This window comes from Cyanistes caeruleus, chromosome 19 (assembly GCF_971803275.1).
Source record: "Cyanistes caeruleus chromosome 19, bCyaCae1.hap1.1, whole genome shotgun sequence".
NCBI classification, from domain to species: Eukaryota; Metazoa; Chordata; class Aves; order Passeriformes; family Paridae; genus Cyanistes; species Cyanistes caeruleus.
In genome coordinates, this window is record NC_141719.1 from 8,237,047 (window position 1) to 8,254,330 (window position 17,284).

The 17,284-nt window shown below is 41.4% G+C and overlaps 1 protein-coding gene across 1 annotated transcript in view; it reads right to left on the reverse strand.

Annotated features, from left to right (window-relative positions):
• SMURF2 (SMAD specific E3 ubiquitin protein ligase 2) overlaps window positions 1–17,284 on the reverse strand; it is a 59,186-nt gene that overhangs the window by 3,886 nt on the left and 38,016 nt on the right. Inside the window, exons 6-18 of the mRNA XM_086857466.1 lie at window positions 15,737–15,821; window positions 14,375–14,458; window positions 13,019–13,221; window positions 12,763–12,847; window positions 10,561–10,719; window positions 6,557–6,767; window positions 5,006–5,109; window positions 4,129–4,243; window positions 3,522–3,700; window positions 2,958–3,095; window positions 2,612–2,732; window positions 1,067–1,268; window positions 11–86 (exon numbers count right to left, since the gene is read on the reverse strand). Of these exons, the coding sequence (XP_086713592.1) occupies window positions 11–86; window positions 1,067–1,268; window positions 2,612–2,732; window positions 2,958–3,095; window positions 3,522–3,700; window positions 4,129–4,243; window positions 5,006–5,109; window positions 6,557–6,767; window positions 10,561–10,719; window positions 12,763–12,847; window positions 13,019–13,221; window positions 14,375–14,458; window positions 15,737–15,821 (1,762 nt within the window). The remainder of the gene's footprint in view (window positions 1–10; window positions 87–1,066; window positions 1,269–2,611; window positions 2,733–2,957; window positions 3,096–3,521; window positions 3,701–4,128; window positions 4,244–5,005; window positions 5,110–6,556; window positions 6,768–10,560; window positions 10,720–12,762; window positions 12,848–13,018; window positions 13,222–14,374; window positions 14,459–15,736; window positions 15,822–17,284) is intronic.

Here is a 17,284-nt window from a genome sequence, read left to right on the forward strand (position 1 = left end):
AAAGTCTTACCAGGTATGAGCTTTCGGCAAATTATTAGTGCTGGCATCAATCTGGTGTATTGTGAAGAGTCGTGGGCCGGCAGCACCTGAAAATCCAGAGAAGATCTCTACTACTGTGTGGAATAATATGAAATGTCTTTGTTGCACTGCAACAAGAGAGCAACTAAAATACAAAGAGAAGCTCTGCACCAAGAAAGACAAAATCATAAACAAGTAGGAAAAAACTGCAAAGTCCCAGTGGCTGTGGGACAGACTCCTTCTCCTTGCCTGCCCAGAGAGCCCTGCAGTTATTTCAACCACAGAAAAATAAGGAAAAAGGCACTGATAAAGAAGAATAAATCACCTTTTTCACACAGTGTACTGCATAATCCTAACAGGTTTTAATTTACCTTCTCTCACCCCTTCTATATAACAAGCAGCTGTACCTGTCCCTGTTTTATAACAGGTCTTGAACAGCAGCCAGTTCCACTGAAATCCCACTGAGTCACAATGTCAATTCCTTATAATTTTATTAAATTAATCAGACTACTAGAAATCCCCTTAATGTCTCTGCTAAGGAAAAAAGACTACAGCACAGCCATCCTTAAGACTTGGTGTGCACTGAAGATGCCACAAAGGACAAAGAGGTTACAAATGTCCCAACATGAGCAAAACTGGAATCCTGGTCTGAGCAACCATTAAAAATATAATTCAGGGGGTCAATGTTTCTCATGGGGACTCCGCTGTTAAATAAGAGTCTGAGTTGGAGCTGTGTTAGTGCATTTTGGTCTAAAATAACTCCCAGAGCTGTGCAACTGATGAGGGCTTGTAAAAGTTAGGAATTAAAACCCTGGCTTCTGGAACCCCTCTAAGACCTGAGCTGATCAGAACCTCCTGCCAGAGGAGGAAGTGCAGAACTGAAACAAAAGAGTCATTTGCACCTGCATAAGAAGGTACCAAACACACAAAAAAGAACTATCTGTGATTGTAATCAGACCATTAAAATCGTTCTTTACAAGTCACAGAGCAGCTCGCAGCCTCATTTCCAGCTGATGCCCGCTCCCAGCACAGGCACCCGCGCTGTTACCTTGCAGTGCCTTGAAGCCCTGCAGAGGCACCCGAGAGGAGCCGGTCACGAACTGGAGCAGCCGCGCCCTCCTCTCCTCATCGAAGAGCTCCACAGCTTTCCAGAACCATTTCACAATGTTGCTGTCCGGGGTACAGTGTTTTAACCTGGTATTTGCCTTCCAGTCATTAACATCAATTTTTCCCAGTCCACAAATAATGAGCTGTAAATTTAAAATAGATTTATTATATTATTTCATAATTGATCACTATAGAAATAGGTTTGGAGCCAGACAAATTATGAAGAAATGATTGTGGAAAATGGACAGATTTTATACCAAAGGCAAATTATAACTTTTCCCTCATATTAAGAAATGCAGAAATCTATCCTTCTTGGTTTTAAAATTTTACCTCTGTACACAAACCATTTTTCAAATGGTCTCAATTCAAATTAAAAGGAACCCAAACAACCATTTCAAGCTCAGACAAAAGGGCCTTGACCTGTCAATTAAACTGAAACACAGATTCCAGCCCTGCATGACAGTGCAGGAATAATTCACATTTGACCTCAGTATTTCTTTCAGGAGCATGGCCAAGTGTGTAGTTTGGCTGGTCCAGCTTGGGACCCACAAAAGGAATCTTATTCCTGTGATAGCACACAAAAGACAGAGCAGCCTTTCCTGACACTGAGCCTTCAGTGCTCCTGAAGGGAGATCCACAATGGACTGGGTTAAGCTCAGTGGGGATGTCATCATAATTCTGAAAATGTTTTCATGACTAAGAACACTGGACCTTCCCCTTTCTTATTCTACAGCCGCAAAATTCTACAGCTGGGTTAGCAGCATGGCTGACTCACTGCTGGGACTGAGAATATTCAGGATAAAGCAGGAGCAATCACCAGGTTCCAGCCCAGGGATCAGAAGCACAAGTGAATCATTTACCTGTGACCATTTTACATGGCAAACCCCTCCCCTCAGCAATTACATTTCAGTTTAAAGCCGGCTTGGGATCTATGGATTTGGCTCCGGAGGATATAGTCTGAATGCTGATCCTGACATTCTGTAGCACACTCATTTGTGACAGCACCTTTCCTTCTGCTGGATTTATGGAGCAAATGGAGCCTGGCAAAACCGAGCTCTGCCAAACCCCAGGTGCCTGACACCAGTCAGGGCAGTGCACCAAGGGCTGGGAGGGAGTGACAGACTGTTCTGGCAGCATTGAATTTCACATGAGGAAACTGCCCTGTGGGAACTCTGCACCAGGATTCTGCACCAGGATTCTGCTGGAGCAGGGACACAGCCCGAGGTCGCTGCAGGTCTGCAGAAGGCTCAGAGGGGTTTGAGCTAAAGGAGAGGGGCTGCAGCCACTTGTGCAGTTGCTGTGGGCTGTCACCTCCAGGAACACTGCCACAGCTCTCATGGGAGGCACACACAGGCTCGGTGCCCCCTGAGCTGCTCAGCCCTCGCCCTGCCCCTCTCCCAGGTCAGAGCACACCAGGATTGCCAGGACACAGCCCTGCCTTCCTGCGGCTCCGAGGTTACACTTGACACAACACTGGTGCACTGACCTCTAACTCCTTCTCATCAAATGTCTTCAGCAGATGTTGTGGGATTACTTCATTAAATCCCTTCTGGAGCGCCAGGAATTGAGCTTCAATTCCTCGTAAAAACCGCCAGTTCACATAAAGTCTGCAAGCAAGTGCAAATTGGGTTTGTGGAGGATGTACTCAAATACAATACACCTGCAATTTATCCAGCCCTAAAACACGGCCCCACTGACAGGATTACACCAGAGCACTGCACAACCCCGCAGCAAAACCCAACAGCATGACACTGACAATTATTTCAACAAGCAACGGTTCCCTCCCACCTTAGGAAATAGAAAAAGAACCCTGGAAAAAGCCGCTGATGTACCTGACATATTCCTTTTTGTTCTCCTCTGTCACGGGGATGCTTTTGCCATTGGGTTTCAGCTCGTGCTGAATGATCTCCCCGTAGGCGTTGTGTTCCACACAGAACGTGTGGTCCAGGACCCCGGTGATGTCGTTCTCACTGGTGCAAAGAAAGCAGCAAATGACTAAGGGAAAACATATTCTGCAAACATATTCTATCTGACAGAAGCACAATTTCATTTTTCAATGGCATTTCAAAGTCCTGCCTGGAAGCAGAAGGTCAACATACAGTTTTACTATGTTACATTTTAAAACCTTTATCAAAGTTTCAATGTCATATTTTAATAACCTGTTACTGTTAACAATAGGTAAAATTAATAAATTAATATGAACTCCACAAACCTCCCCCCCAAATTTGAGTAGCTTAGCATTTTTAGCCTTAAAGAAGCTGAACTGTGCAAGAAAGATATTTCTTAAATCTGCCTGAGCAGGAGATCAAAATACACCATATTTCCAGGATTTAGGACCATGTTCACATAACAGAAACAGCATTCTAACATCCTGAGGTACCCTACAGAGTACATACAGTATCCAAACTAAGCTGTTATGGAGATCAGGGTCAACCAATTCCATGTCATCCAAAGTAATTGGCTTCCCAAGCAACTGCTTGTAGAAAGGCAACGTGAAGCCCCCGTCAATGTAGTGCCCGTGGAACACAGCCATCCCCATGATCCGGCCCACAAAGTGGAAATAGGACAAGTGTTCCTGGAACAGAGCAGAGACAAGGCCATTCAGATAAATCAGACCCCCTCTGCTGAGCATGAGACAAAATTTCAACACCCAGAAAAGAAGAAAACCCCAAGCCCAAACCCTACACTGAGGTTTCGTTTTCATGCACGGCACACAGAGCACTTGACTTCAAGTCCAGGAGTCTTACAAGTAATAACCAACATAAATGGAATTTCTCCCAAAGGAAATATAAATTGACATCTGACAGAAAATTAAGAACACATTTGAGACGTTTCTTTGATCAAAGAACAAAAACAAACTATCATATAATTGTACAAATTCAGTGTTCAGCAGCACCAATTTTAAGCATTTGGCTTGTGAGTGTTGTACCACCCCCTAGGAGTGTGTTTGATTTCTGGTCAGAAAACACTGATCTGTAAATCAGCACATGGCACCAGCCCTACCGGGTTGACAGCGGAGTCAGGGTTGATTTGCAGGGTGTAGATATCATCTCGGGAATACTGGAAGAGCCCATAGTACGGATTCAGCATTTCATGGGACAACAAGTACAGCCACTCCCTAGAAAATAAAATCATTTATTGGTACACTACAGACAAATGCATTCCTACCCTGAGAATCTTTTCAAAATAATCTGATTTTTTAAATCTTACTATTAAACATAAATGTGAAGAAAGTTATCTCTGAACATGCTGAGAAATGGGTGAAATCAGAATTATTTTTACTGGCTCAATAACCACACAACACCTGGCAGCTGCTGGATTTCCAAGATTTTCCTAATCTTTCCAAGATTTTTCTTCTGGTTAAGTTTTAATTATGTGTTCACAAATCAGTAAATAATGGTCTGAGAATTGGGCATGTCATTTTTTTATAAGGGAAAAATAACCTCAGCCTATTGACAGACTGAAGTCTGTCACTTCAAACAGCAGTGACAGTTTGCAATAAAGCATATTTTTTGTTTAAAACTGTGCCATAAAGCCAAGTATTTAATGGTATATATTCTCAGCTACTCAAACTTCACTAACCAAAGAAAAATATGTCAATTTGAATAGATACCAAAACCTCTCACATATGACAGATGTTTGATATGATGTGTAACTTGCTTTTTATTTCCAATATATGTGTTCTTTTTTGATACAGTTTTTCTTTTAAAATACCACCTAAAGCCATATATTATTCTAACATTTAATCTGCTACAGAAATAAATATAAAAAAGAATCATGTAAAAGAAGCAGGGCTGACACTGGGCTGGTTCAGGATTCAAAGCACAGGGGTGGTTGGCAGGGTTGGGTGCAGGGAAGAGACACAGGAGCTACTGTTTACCTGGCAACACCTCCATAATCAAGGCCTTCCTCCCCACGAAATTTTATCATTAATCGTTTCCACAGGTCCTTTGGCCTCATCTTCATGACTTGCCTGTAGGATTCCTGTAAACACACAACACTTTCTTTTTATTAACTGCTGTTTACAGAGTAAAAGCTGCTGCTGTGTACTGGAGATGAAGGGAGTCCCAGACCCCAAGTCCAAAGGGAGCACTCTTAAAGCAGACATTATATTGCCAGATTTTCATCAGTTTCTCAGATCACAGATTGTTTTTCCAAATATAACACTTGTCAAATAAAATGACGAGAAGATGAGAAGAAACCACCTCCCATTAAATTACCAGGGGTGAACAGTGACCAGAACATTCTCCCTCATTCCCACATAAGTTATAAAAAAATTGTGTCTGTAAACTCCTTTTGTTTTCCATAAGGGCTCATGGCTTTTGCAGCCTGAAAAGCCAGCAGTGGAGCTTGTACTCTGGGTAAAACACACATGCCAGCCTTCAAGAAGCACCCTAAGAATGGTATCAGCAATGCCATCCCAGTAAATCCACAGGATTATTCCTTTGTCAGTAAGAGTTCACACCAAGGAAACACAGAAAGCAGGCTGAAAGGCAGAACAAATGCTAAGGAATTAGAGAAAAAAGCAAAGTCTGGGTTTTATTTATGTCCAGTATCAGCCCCAAGCTTTGTCTCTACAGGACATTAGAGGCAAGTGAGTGTGTGGGGACCCAACACACTGGACTGGACAAGAACACAATAATCCTGTAGCCTTCCCTCCCTTCCTCTTTTAGCTGCTTACAAACTGATCTGACTCTCCAAAGGGAAGACCAACACAAATCTTTCTTGGCTGGGAAAAACTGTGACAACACAGTGGGGCGATCAAATTTGTGGGTGGGGTAAAAATGCAACAGGGATGGGTGGGATGGGTGAAAGTCCTCAAAAGGACAAACTGTTCTCCAGAAAAGGCCAATGAATTATAACTGTGTTTAGTCAACAGAATGATTTTGCCGAATCATGTCCCAAAACAGAATGCAGAGATGTGGGCATCTCTGGCCATTCAGAAGCCCAGACAGTTTGTAAAATCAGTCTGATTCTGGAGAGAGAATTCAGATTGATGATAAGAAATCCAAACTCTGAAGAAGAATCCTATTCTGCAATAGTTTTACTTAAGATACACTGCATCAAAAACCACAAATAATGTTTTAGACTTGTATTTGTAACATCCCCTCTAAAACAGTCATCAGCTCCTCAAATACAAGGAATAAGTGAGACAGGATCTATAGATACATGAAGTGCTCAGATTCCTTCCCCAGTCCCTGACACAGGCTGCACACCTCCAACCACAGAGACAGTTTTCCTTGATTTAGTTCATCTCTACAGAGTAAATGCATCTACTTCAATTACATGTCTGTCTCGGTACCCCCCTGGAATGCTTCCTCTTCACTATGGTAAAATCCCAGTTTTAACTGCAGCCTTTGAGGTTCCATCTAAGTGAACAACCCCCTCCCCTTCCACCCCTGTTAAGAAACAGGTCGAAATCTCAAGTTACCTCAAAAATCTCCTCCCTGGAGACCTCGATCCGACAGTGGCCAGCCTGAGGCTGCTGCTGGGACAGCTCCTGCCGCAGGATCTTGAGCTTCTGCACCAGGTCCCGCTTGTAGCGCGGCACCGTCAGGCACTCGGCCTCGTCCGGGAGCTGGCACAGGGACACCACCTGCTGCTGCTGCTGGTGCTGCTGGTCCTTGAGCTGGTTCTGCCGGCTGCAAACACACACAGCTGCCTCAGAGACCCATTCATCCATCCCCTGCTCTCTTCTTAAACGTTCAGGCTTTCTACCTAAACTGCTTTCAATTTACTGTGATTATTACTGTGATTATGCTGAAAACGTCTGGGGCCAGTAAAGAATAAATTTAGAGCGATTCTTTTCCTGACCAAAGACATATGGGTCTGTCTTTCTTGGCAACTATCAGTTGTTTTTAGGGCTTGTTATTTCTATTAGTGCTACTCTACAAAGTATGCAAAAGGTTACAGCACATACAATAAGGTATTATCCATACAATTTTACTACTAAGCTGCTGACACTGAATTTCTCAGAGACCATTTCCATATTTCCTTTGCGTGTTTTCCCTTCCTCCATTTTAAAATTCAGGGATCTGCCAAACACTCTGCCTCTAATCTACAGTCAATACCATAGTCTGTTTTAAATGGCTTGTCTGGAAAAGAGTAAGCTTACAAAAAGATGTTTGTACTGGCAGCTTGGCAAGGACCTTGTCCCTTGTACCTGGCCTAGTCTGGACCACAGGAATGTGGGAGTTCACATGGAACTAATTGGCACAGATAAACAAGTATTTTTACTAGCAATTCTAAGAGATTTTGTAAATCTGACTTCTTACTAGGAAAAGTAAATGGATCATGTTGCAGAGATGTTCTCTCTGTGTCATTTCTTGTACACAGTGAGTGGATATTTTTATAGCTTTTTAGTATGGTATTCCCAAGCAAGACAGGATAAAAATTGTATTTTTAAAGCATAAGAATATCATCTCTCTGTGGAGCACATGAGAATATCCTACATTTACTGGATACATAAGAAACATTACAATTCAGAATGTTTTCCAGTGGAAAGCTAGTTTGTTTTTGTTTAAATATCAAAGATCAAAATATATTAGATGCAACCAAACAATTTTAATGTGTCTTATAATTTCAGCCAATTGTCTGTTTTGGACAAGGCCTAGTAGAAAACTCTCCTAGCCAACCAAAATTCACCTCCAGACTTTTCCACAGGGACACCCAGAAAAATACAAATCATTGTAGTAATTTAGACAGACACAGACTATGGTTCCAGAATGTGGCTCTATGTCATTTGTGCCATGTGCATGGTTAATTTTCACTTCTGATTAGTTTTAAATATGAACTCATTGAAACTGTATTTACTTGATACACAAATTAAAGCAAAATCCTTTTCCTATCTTCTGAAATTTCTAATTCCATAAGGAAAACTATGTGAAAATATTCCTTGTACAGGACTACCAGAGAAGGCCATATTTATATATTAAATTAGCATATTTAGAGCCATATTTACATACTAAAGTGTATGTAACTCCAAACCACCTTTAAGGGTAAAAAGTTGCAGTTCCCCCAAGCACAAAGCTGAACAGGGTCATTCTTTAAGGAAATGTAATCTCTGAAGTGAGCATGAATTTAGCATCAAATGAAACCATTGCTTTTCTCCTCCCAGTACATCCCAAAATAAGGAAGTACTAGGAGGAGAAAAATAAAATGCCATCTTTCAGATGAGACTAAAAATAATCAGTGCAGTATTAGCTAAACAATCTGCAGTGCTTAAAGTCATTAAATCTCATTTCTCAGTTTGTTTTCACAGCTGAGTGACTATGCTTGATTCCATACAGTGCTTTAAGGATACAACTAAATAATTTTCAGGTGCCATAACTTGTCAAAATTATCACAAGCTCTTGGTCAATGTCTTAGAACAGAACTGGGTAACAAGTCTGATTATTTTCATAACTTACAATGTCATAACTGGAAGTATAAATGGCTTTACTCGGCTCAATAGAAAAGTCAGTGTCATTGAGAGTAAACTTTTTCTCATGCCTTTGAACCTAAAAATCTATCACACCCATCCCACACGAAGTCTAAACTTATTTCTTAGATAGTTTACAAAATGACAGGCCTAAGGCAAACTACTTTTTTTGTTTGTTTTTTAAAGAGCAAATAAGGAGGTGGGCTCAAGGCAAGGGAAACTTTCACACATCCTGTTTGGTGTAATAAAAGAATAAACACCAAAAATGATTTATCAGGCAGCAGACTTTGCTGATGACACTATTTGGTGAGTTTCTGAAATCCTTTCCTAATGAAAGACAGATGGACAAATGAAAAACTTCAGCACACTGTAGGAGAACTCTAAGTTCAAATAAATGCTAAATGGTTCTGTGATTCTGGAAATTAAAAGTCAAATTGGATTTTCCAGCTAACAAAGGTAGCTCTGTTATCTGTCCTCCACAATCCATGTAGAACTGGCTACTGTGCCCTTCTGCCATTTCAAAATAAACCCACCTGAGAAGACCAGTTTGTCAAATACATCCCAGTTCACTGAGTTTTCTACAGTTGCTGTAGCTAAGAGGGTCTGAAGTTATTCTCGAAGTAAAAATGTCTAAATCTGAATGAATTTAAGGAACTTTTCCGTGTTTCAAATATGAACATGTTCCTTTCACTGCTGATTTTTTTTCAAGATCATTTTATTTTCAAACCACCAACTTCAATTCAGCTAAAATGAGTAGTGATTTGTTTTAAACTAAAAAAAAGGGAAAAAAAAGCACCCAAAGTGTCTGGATGATGGCAACTTCCTAAAGTCCTGTAACATACACACATCAAACCAGTGATTTCTCTAAACAAAATATGTTATTTTCAATGTTTAGGCTCCTCTCCCTCTTGGGGTGTGAGGTTCAAATGTATATTGGGTAGAGGCTAGACAGCTTTTGTGTAATGCATAAAAGACATGTTGACTCCTGGATATGACTTTCCATTCCTCAGCTTTGTCTTTTCGGTGCTTGCTCCCATTATGCTTTCCTTTGGCTTTTCTTCCCAATGATTCACTTCCTTACAACTATTCCTCCTACTGACTCCTCACCCAGGGCTGCCTGGCCTTCCATCTAACCAACTCTTCATTGTTTAGTCCACTTAACACCTACTCAACGCTTTACAGGTGTTTCCCAAGAGTATTAAAAGGTGCTAGCAGGAGAAACAATAGAATCAAACTCCCAAGTACCTCAGACAAGCCATCTGAGAGAAAAAAAGTAAGAGAGAAAAAAGAAATATTTGTTTGCTTTTTCGTTTCCATTTTTAGTAGAAAATCCCCAGTGCGTAATGAGTGCCTAGGGAATAAAACACGAGCCAGAATTCTTTTGAGTTTCCCCTTCTCTTTTTAAAATTGTGAGATGAAATTAAGGTATCAAAACACTGAGGCAGAAGAAACACAGTTCCTATTTTACCCTTTTTGTAAAAAATCTGAGTTATGTTACTGGGGCCTTATTTTGAGAACATATCAACTAGTCCCACTCTGAAACTGAAGGCAGGAGCTGAGTTATTTCTCCTTTACTCCAGGAGAATAGCTGGGCACTTGTGCATCCTTTCCTAACTCATCAGTATTTTACAGCAAAGGCTCATTTGCAACTTCGTGTTTTAAAACAAGCTCTTCATAACTGAAAATAGAATAAAGTATAAAGTAAACAAAGTATAAGGAAAACAAAGTGTCTCTCTTGCTGTTAGGGAAAAAAACATCTATGGGCCAATCTTTCCCACCAGACAGCACTTGCTTCCCTGCCCCTGTGCATCACAACAGCCACATTCCTGCCTAAATGCTCCTGCAGGCCTTTTTCAAGAGCAACCCAACTCATCTTTGCTGCAGAGTAGGCTGGTGGTGTGCCCAAGAACTGCTCCCTAAAGCCTCCTGGAATGGCAGAGTGCATCCTGACCCAAAGGCAGGACCCCTCGGAGTCGCTGCCTTCCCTCCACACGTGCCAGAGGCTCCAGACTCACTTTAGGACCAAGTGCAGGTTTGCAGAGAGCCGCGGGTCCGTGAACTGCGTCGTCCTGTTGTTATGGTCAACAAAATAAACCCTGCCTGTTGCTGTATTTCGGATCTCCCATCCAGGAGGCAGTGGACCAAGCTCTTCACAATTGATGTTGCTAAGATCCCTGTGAAAACAAATATAAAATGAAAAATACCTCAGCAATTGGCCTCCGAGCCAAACAAGCGTAAATGTAACAGAACAATTCCATGAAGTCTGAGAAAATGTATTGTTTCAGAAACTTGATCTGTTCAGCTGGAATCTCTACTCCCAAGGTACAAGCCCACCACAGCAAAAACACACACCCCAGAACACATGCCGTGGGGAAAAAAGTTCTTATCAAATAACCCTCATTTTTACAAACTAACTTCAGCTGTAAAATTAATAAAGGCTTCAAACAAAAATAAAGACCATTGCCATATTTGTCAAAATGGAATTGCGGTTCTGCACCAATTCTGACAGAAAACATTTTTTAAAACAACATTAGTCACGTAAGGAGCTGTGAATCACACTTTAGAAACTCATACAAAACAAAACTGTACTTCTGAAGAGTTATACTTTCCATGAAGAATTACACATGGGATGTGTATGGCACTGGCTGTTTTGCCCCAGAACCCCATGAGCTTGTGGGAAGCAAACAGCTTTCTAACAAATTATTCCAAATCAAGGATTAGATGAACAATGACTCAGCTTTGCCCTGAGCAATGCAGAGGTGGCTCAATAGGTCTCAAGAAAAATTCTGCTGAAATTAGGAAGATGTAAATTCATTCCAGAGCCTCACTGAAAACAAATGCTGGTCTCCAAAAATGTACACTGATTACTCATGGATATAATTGATACCTCAGACCCCTCACACTTTCCAGTGCATCTCCTCCCAAAGGTGTTCAGCTCTTCCAAAGTCATGGGAGCAGAGGGAGGAAAGAGCCAAGGGACAGAATGGCTTAAAACATGCAGTCTGCAGGGATTCTCAAAACTTGAGGAGCCACTAAAGGAAACATGAAGGTCTGGGACTGAACTTCTGCTGCTATTCCCCATGAACACACTGCTGCTGGGATTACTTTTGCTGGCTACATGACTGTGGCTATTAGCCTCAAAATACAATATCTCTGAGAAATGACATAAATCTTATCCTCATGCAAACAATTCTTGTTCTCAGAGACACTCCTGCTGTTTGTGCTGCCACACCTCAGGGCAGTGCTGACTTAGACTGTACACAGAACTATCACACCCCAAACTTAAGGATTAGATCTTCATATTATTTTTCTTTTAGAGCCTGGTTTTGCATAATACACAAGTCACTGACTTCCTACACAACTGCAGCCTCAGCTCTGCAGGCAGCGCATCAAAGCTGCATCAAAGAAAGGTATGAGCTTCTAACACAAAAACAGTAACAAAAGAACAACTCAAAGAACAATGTAGTGTGGTCTTGAGGCATTTTATCCTTCCTGGGACACCCATTTCCATGAGAAGGAACACAGGAACACCAGCAGCAACTGACAGAGTTCCTCTGGTTCTCACAAACACCAGCACAGGCTGCCAATTTCAAACCACACAAATCTCACACCACCATTTGTGGACTTTCAGAGGCAAGTGTTTACAACAGGATTTATTATCATTTACAACAGGATTTCTTGGTTATTTAAAGGACAATCAGAAACAACCAATAATTTCCACTATCATTCTTTTCTTTCAAACACATCAGCAAAAGTCACATGTACATTCATGAATGGTATGTACATGGATATTGTGTAAATAAGGACACGGAATTTAAAAGACTTAAGACTTGTTTTCTCCCAGGTGTTGAGGTAATTACGACAGGAAAAAGCAGTTTGACTTTTTCAGTCCAACCCAGTTTTCACTGAAGTATCTTGATGGAACTTCTTTTGGAAGTGTCCAGATTCTACTGTTTGTTTCATTATGTTGCAGAGTACTAAAATTTGGAATCACTGAACTGTACCTGTTTCCAAAACACTACTGTAATTTATTTCCCGGTTTTCCATTTTTTCATAACAATACTAACTTGAAGAACTGGGGAAGACAGCCTATTTTAACAGAATGTTAAAATAAGAGGGGCCAAGATTCAGAAATATTAGCCAGAGAAAACTTGGAGGAGAGAACTGCTTAAATGATTTTGATATGAAACATTAAGGGCACTTCCATCATTTCTTACCTAGGAACTCTTGGATCGTGCCACGTGCTCACACCAGTTTGAGTATGCAGAAAATAGACCTGACCTTGCTGAGTTGTCCTTTGCTCTGTGAAATCAAGACAAATTAATAAATGTAAGAACAAAAAATGCAGCATGAAGACTCACAAAGACTGACTTCCTTCAACTAAGGAATGAAAAGTATCTTTCACATGAGAAGACACAACCCATTTTCCCGGTTTCTTGAGACCCCACAAATAAACCCCCTTGATTTCCATACCATATCCTTCAGGTAGGTCAGGAGGAGTGTGCAGGTGTGTTCTGCTCATGTAGTTCCTGTGCCTCTGGGAGCGGACCCTCCTCTCGGCCAGCCGCGGATCCGCCGCCTGCCCGCAGGACGCGCCGTTGGTGCCGCTGATCGGAGTGTTCTCATCCACCAGGCAGCTCAGGGGCCTGCCCGGGCTCGAGTACTCGGATGCTGGCCTGGGGACAGCAGGGAAACCTCAGTGCTGATGGACATGGGCCACACAACACACCTGGGGACAGCTGCACCCTGGGCTCTGGGGACACCTCAGTGACCTGCCCAGCAGGACACCTCGACCCGGAGCAGGAAGCTCTTGTTCTGTGCTCACCAGAGGTACCAGTAACCTCCTGACCTCCAAACCTTCTCACCTTGCCTTCAAGTGTGGCTGAGAAAGTGATCAGGCCTTGTTATTCCTTCTAATTTTTAAGGAAGGCTATTAGGCAAGGATAGTGAAAAAGGGCTAAGCAAGAACAAAAGCAGCTGTTCATGAGAGCAATATTGACCAGTGTGATTTTATACTTAATGCTGCTTTCAAAAGGATTTTAAATTGGTTCAAGGAGGATTGACAAGGTCACAAGAAACCTTCTACACAAATTATACATTTTGCATTTGTTTTTCTAGTGTGTCTAGAGCTTAGAATGGGTATTTCAACACACCAGGAAAACAGAAATAGGAAAATAAAAAGCTGTTCAGTCCTTTCTCTCCAAAACTACAAATATGTATCAGAGCTGACAGTGTTAACAGTCCGGATTACTTAAAATCACATATATCCATGCAGAAACCAGAATGATATTGAAAATGGAAGAGAACATCTGTGGGCACAAACAATCTGCAGAGGAGTCTGAAAAAAATGCAATGACACTGCCTGCAACACAGGCAACAGCAAAAGTGGCTTGAGGAACAGCTTCACAACACACATCTACAGAGATCAGAAAAGCTGATCCCAATGATTTTCAGTCACTCTGCAGCAATCAGCTGTAACTGTTCTGGGTTACAGTCACAGAGCAATGTCTGACAGCTGCTCATGGTCTCACTTCTTCACCCCTTAAGATGTCTGCAGAATGTAATCTCTGTATTTGTAGAGCTCTACCACAGCATCTCTACAAGAAAGCAAACTTGTTACTACAAGGGCGGAAAAAAAGTAGTCAGAATGATCTTTTGAGTTAAATATCAGCCAGACTGAAGGAGAAGGATGCTAAAGAAGGAAAGCATTCAGCTTGTGAAGAGTGACTGAGCAGAAGAATGAGCAATCCAATCCCCATGTGAGAGCCACTTGGAACTGCTCAATAATCAAACCCCATCCTACCCACAGGCTCCCAGGGAATTCCTCACCGTGTCGGTCGCTCCCACTGAGTTGTCCGTGTGATGTGGTTTAAATACTGGATCCTTCCAGAAGCAGTCCTGCGCTCCTCCCACCTGCAGTTCAGACAGGCAGAGATAAGGCACTGAGTGGTATTTCCAGGAAGCCAGGGCACAAAACGTTTCCAACAGAAATGCCCAGCTCAGGAAGACTTACACTGCTATGAATCACGTTAGCTGAACGAGGTGACAGGAAACAACTGAAAGTTGAACTCAGAAATGGTTTAACATATTCTTCCCTTGGAACCAGGCACATCATTAACAATATCACACCTTCATATTCAATAACAGCTTGAATTCTAATTAAATCCAAATAGCCACATAAAGGAACTTCTTGGAAACATGTTTAATAATGCATTTAGCTTCTTTTGACCACTGACTCTGACAAATGCTTTCATAGCATCTTCCTGCACTACTTGCTTTCATTAAAAAGTCAGCTTCAAAAAACGTGACTTTTGAATTGCTATTAAATTTGCACTCTGAAATACACGAGGCTGTGCAGCAAATTTTGCAGTTACACAATTAAGTGAGCAATGTTTATGCAAGAAACATTCTGAAGTGAAAATTTAGAAGCATTTTCAAGAATGTTTTTTACTTATCTGGACTCCAAATTAACAAAAGAATGCTGTTACAGACTAGGATGATGATTTGCATTTCAAAATTCATCCTCTGAAAACTCATTTTCTCCTGTCTTTACCTGCCAAGAATCACATTTAGAAGGTCTGTGTTTGCTCTGGAGAAGTTGCTGACAGCACCAGAACCTAAACCAGAGTATTTTCCTGTGTTTGCAAAACTGTTCTAGGTGATAATGATGTCATTAACTCTCACTGGGACAAACCAGAATCCTAAACCCTGCCTTTGGAAGGTAAATACAGCAAGAACTTGGGCTGCATTACCTTTTCCAGTCATGTTTTCTTCACTAAGAGGTGCATGAAGAAGTGATCCATGTTTATCACGGTGGATCTACACCTCTGCATGGTGCTGCAGAAGGGCAGCCAGGCCCTGTGGTCACTTCCTTGCTACAAAACTACTGCATGCATAAAGCACTTTGCTGGCTGTGATTTAATCTGAAATACGTGTTCTCTAAGACAAGTTATTTTTCAAAGCATTTCTTTACACATGTCACCTCCCCTTTTCCAAGTGCAGATAAGACAACAGCTGAACTATCAACTGCTCTGCATACCCCAGCTGGCTCAGCTCCTGTTCTGAATGCAGAACTGCAGAACTCTGAGTGCAAGATTTAAAATAACTTATTTGCACACTTGACTTCTCACTATTGCAGAAGTCTGTTGTTTGAGCTGTATTTGTGTTTACATCACAATGATGTCAGCTTACCCGTCTGGTAAATCGTTATCGAATAACCGACTGCAATCCACAACTTGTCCTCCTGTGCCTATTCGGTCTCTGGACTGAAGACTGACTATTAGGATAATAAAACAATGATTAAAGATGTGGCATCTGAATGCAAATTATGGTTACATTTGAAAGAGAACTGGTACAACTTGGAGGACTAAGCTGAGATGTGTTCAGGATACTTTTCCCTTCTCACAAATCAAAGATGGTTGCACAGGAACTTTGTTTTCATACATAGAATTCTCTACATCTTATTCCAAAAAAGTTAGTTTACAGAATCTGAGTGCAAGTTAAGGCAGAAAAGAAAGTGAACCATGAAACTTCAATTGATTTTGTGTGTAGAGATGGACTGTGACACTCAGCTGGTGGCAGTGGGGTGCCACCTCCCTCATGGCTGGGACAAGGCCAACAGGAGAACTCTGAACAGGAAGAGCTAAAACAAGGAATTCCTCCCTGGTTTTGACTTTTTCTCACATATTTTGTGTGCCCATGGGTTTCAACACACACAGGCACACAAACACAAAACCAGGCAAAATTTAACTTCTAGAAGCACTTCAGATTTGGTTTATTGGCTACTTTCTAACACCAGTCAAGTAAGAAGTCAAATTCAACTCACACAAAGCACCCTGAACAGCCCTTGCTTGCCCTCATCAAATCTGCTTCACTTTCAATTTAACTTTTTTTTTTTAAACATGATTCACTGTAATGGGTATTTATGCCTAAAGCTTTTGTACTGCAATTATGAAAACAAAGATTTTTTTAGGCTGCTTTTGTTCCCAATATCACAGTTTGCAAGTGTCCAATCTGATAATTTATGACACTTGTGTTCCTGCAGGGTTGGGGTGTTTTTTGATGTTTTGTTATGCCTTTAACAATAAAACAATTGCTTTAAAAGCTAAATACGTGCTGTGGCCCACATTTCTTGAGGTGGCATTAATGTACCTCTGTACAACTGTCCTCAAGTCCTATTGATATGCAGTAAAATGATCTTAAAGACCTTAACCTGGATGCAACCAAAATTTTGTAAAGATCAGAAAGTTTAGAAAGTTGGAGCAGAACTGTCAGATTTTGCCTGAGAACCTAAATTTTTGACAACAACATGTTTTGAACCTTAGAACTCAACAGACCAGGGAGCCCTGGAATACTTGCTGCATTCCTAATCCATATTATCCCCTAATCTTCCATGAACACTAACATTACAAAACAACTTTAGAGGGAAAGACACTTTTAAATTCAACCAAACCAAGATCTCACATGATGTATTTATCCTGTCACGACCCCACACTCTACAAATTCACACCACTGCAGGTAGGCAAGGTTTGGCAAGCAAAACACACAGACAGAAATTAACAGAAACAAAGGCAATTACCTCCTCTTTGCCTAGGTGAGGACCAAAATTTGTGCAGCACCTTCATTTTGTAATAAGTAAGGGCTCATTTTTTTCTGCACTGCCACATCAGAAATAAAGTGGTGGCACAGAAGAGCTGCAAGATTAAGACACAATTCAGGTGCTCCTGGATCCACTGCTGA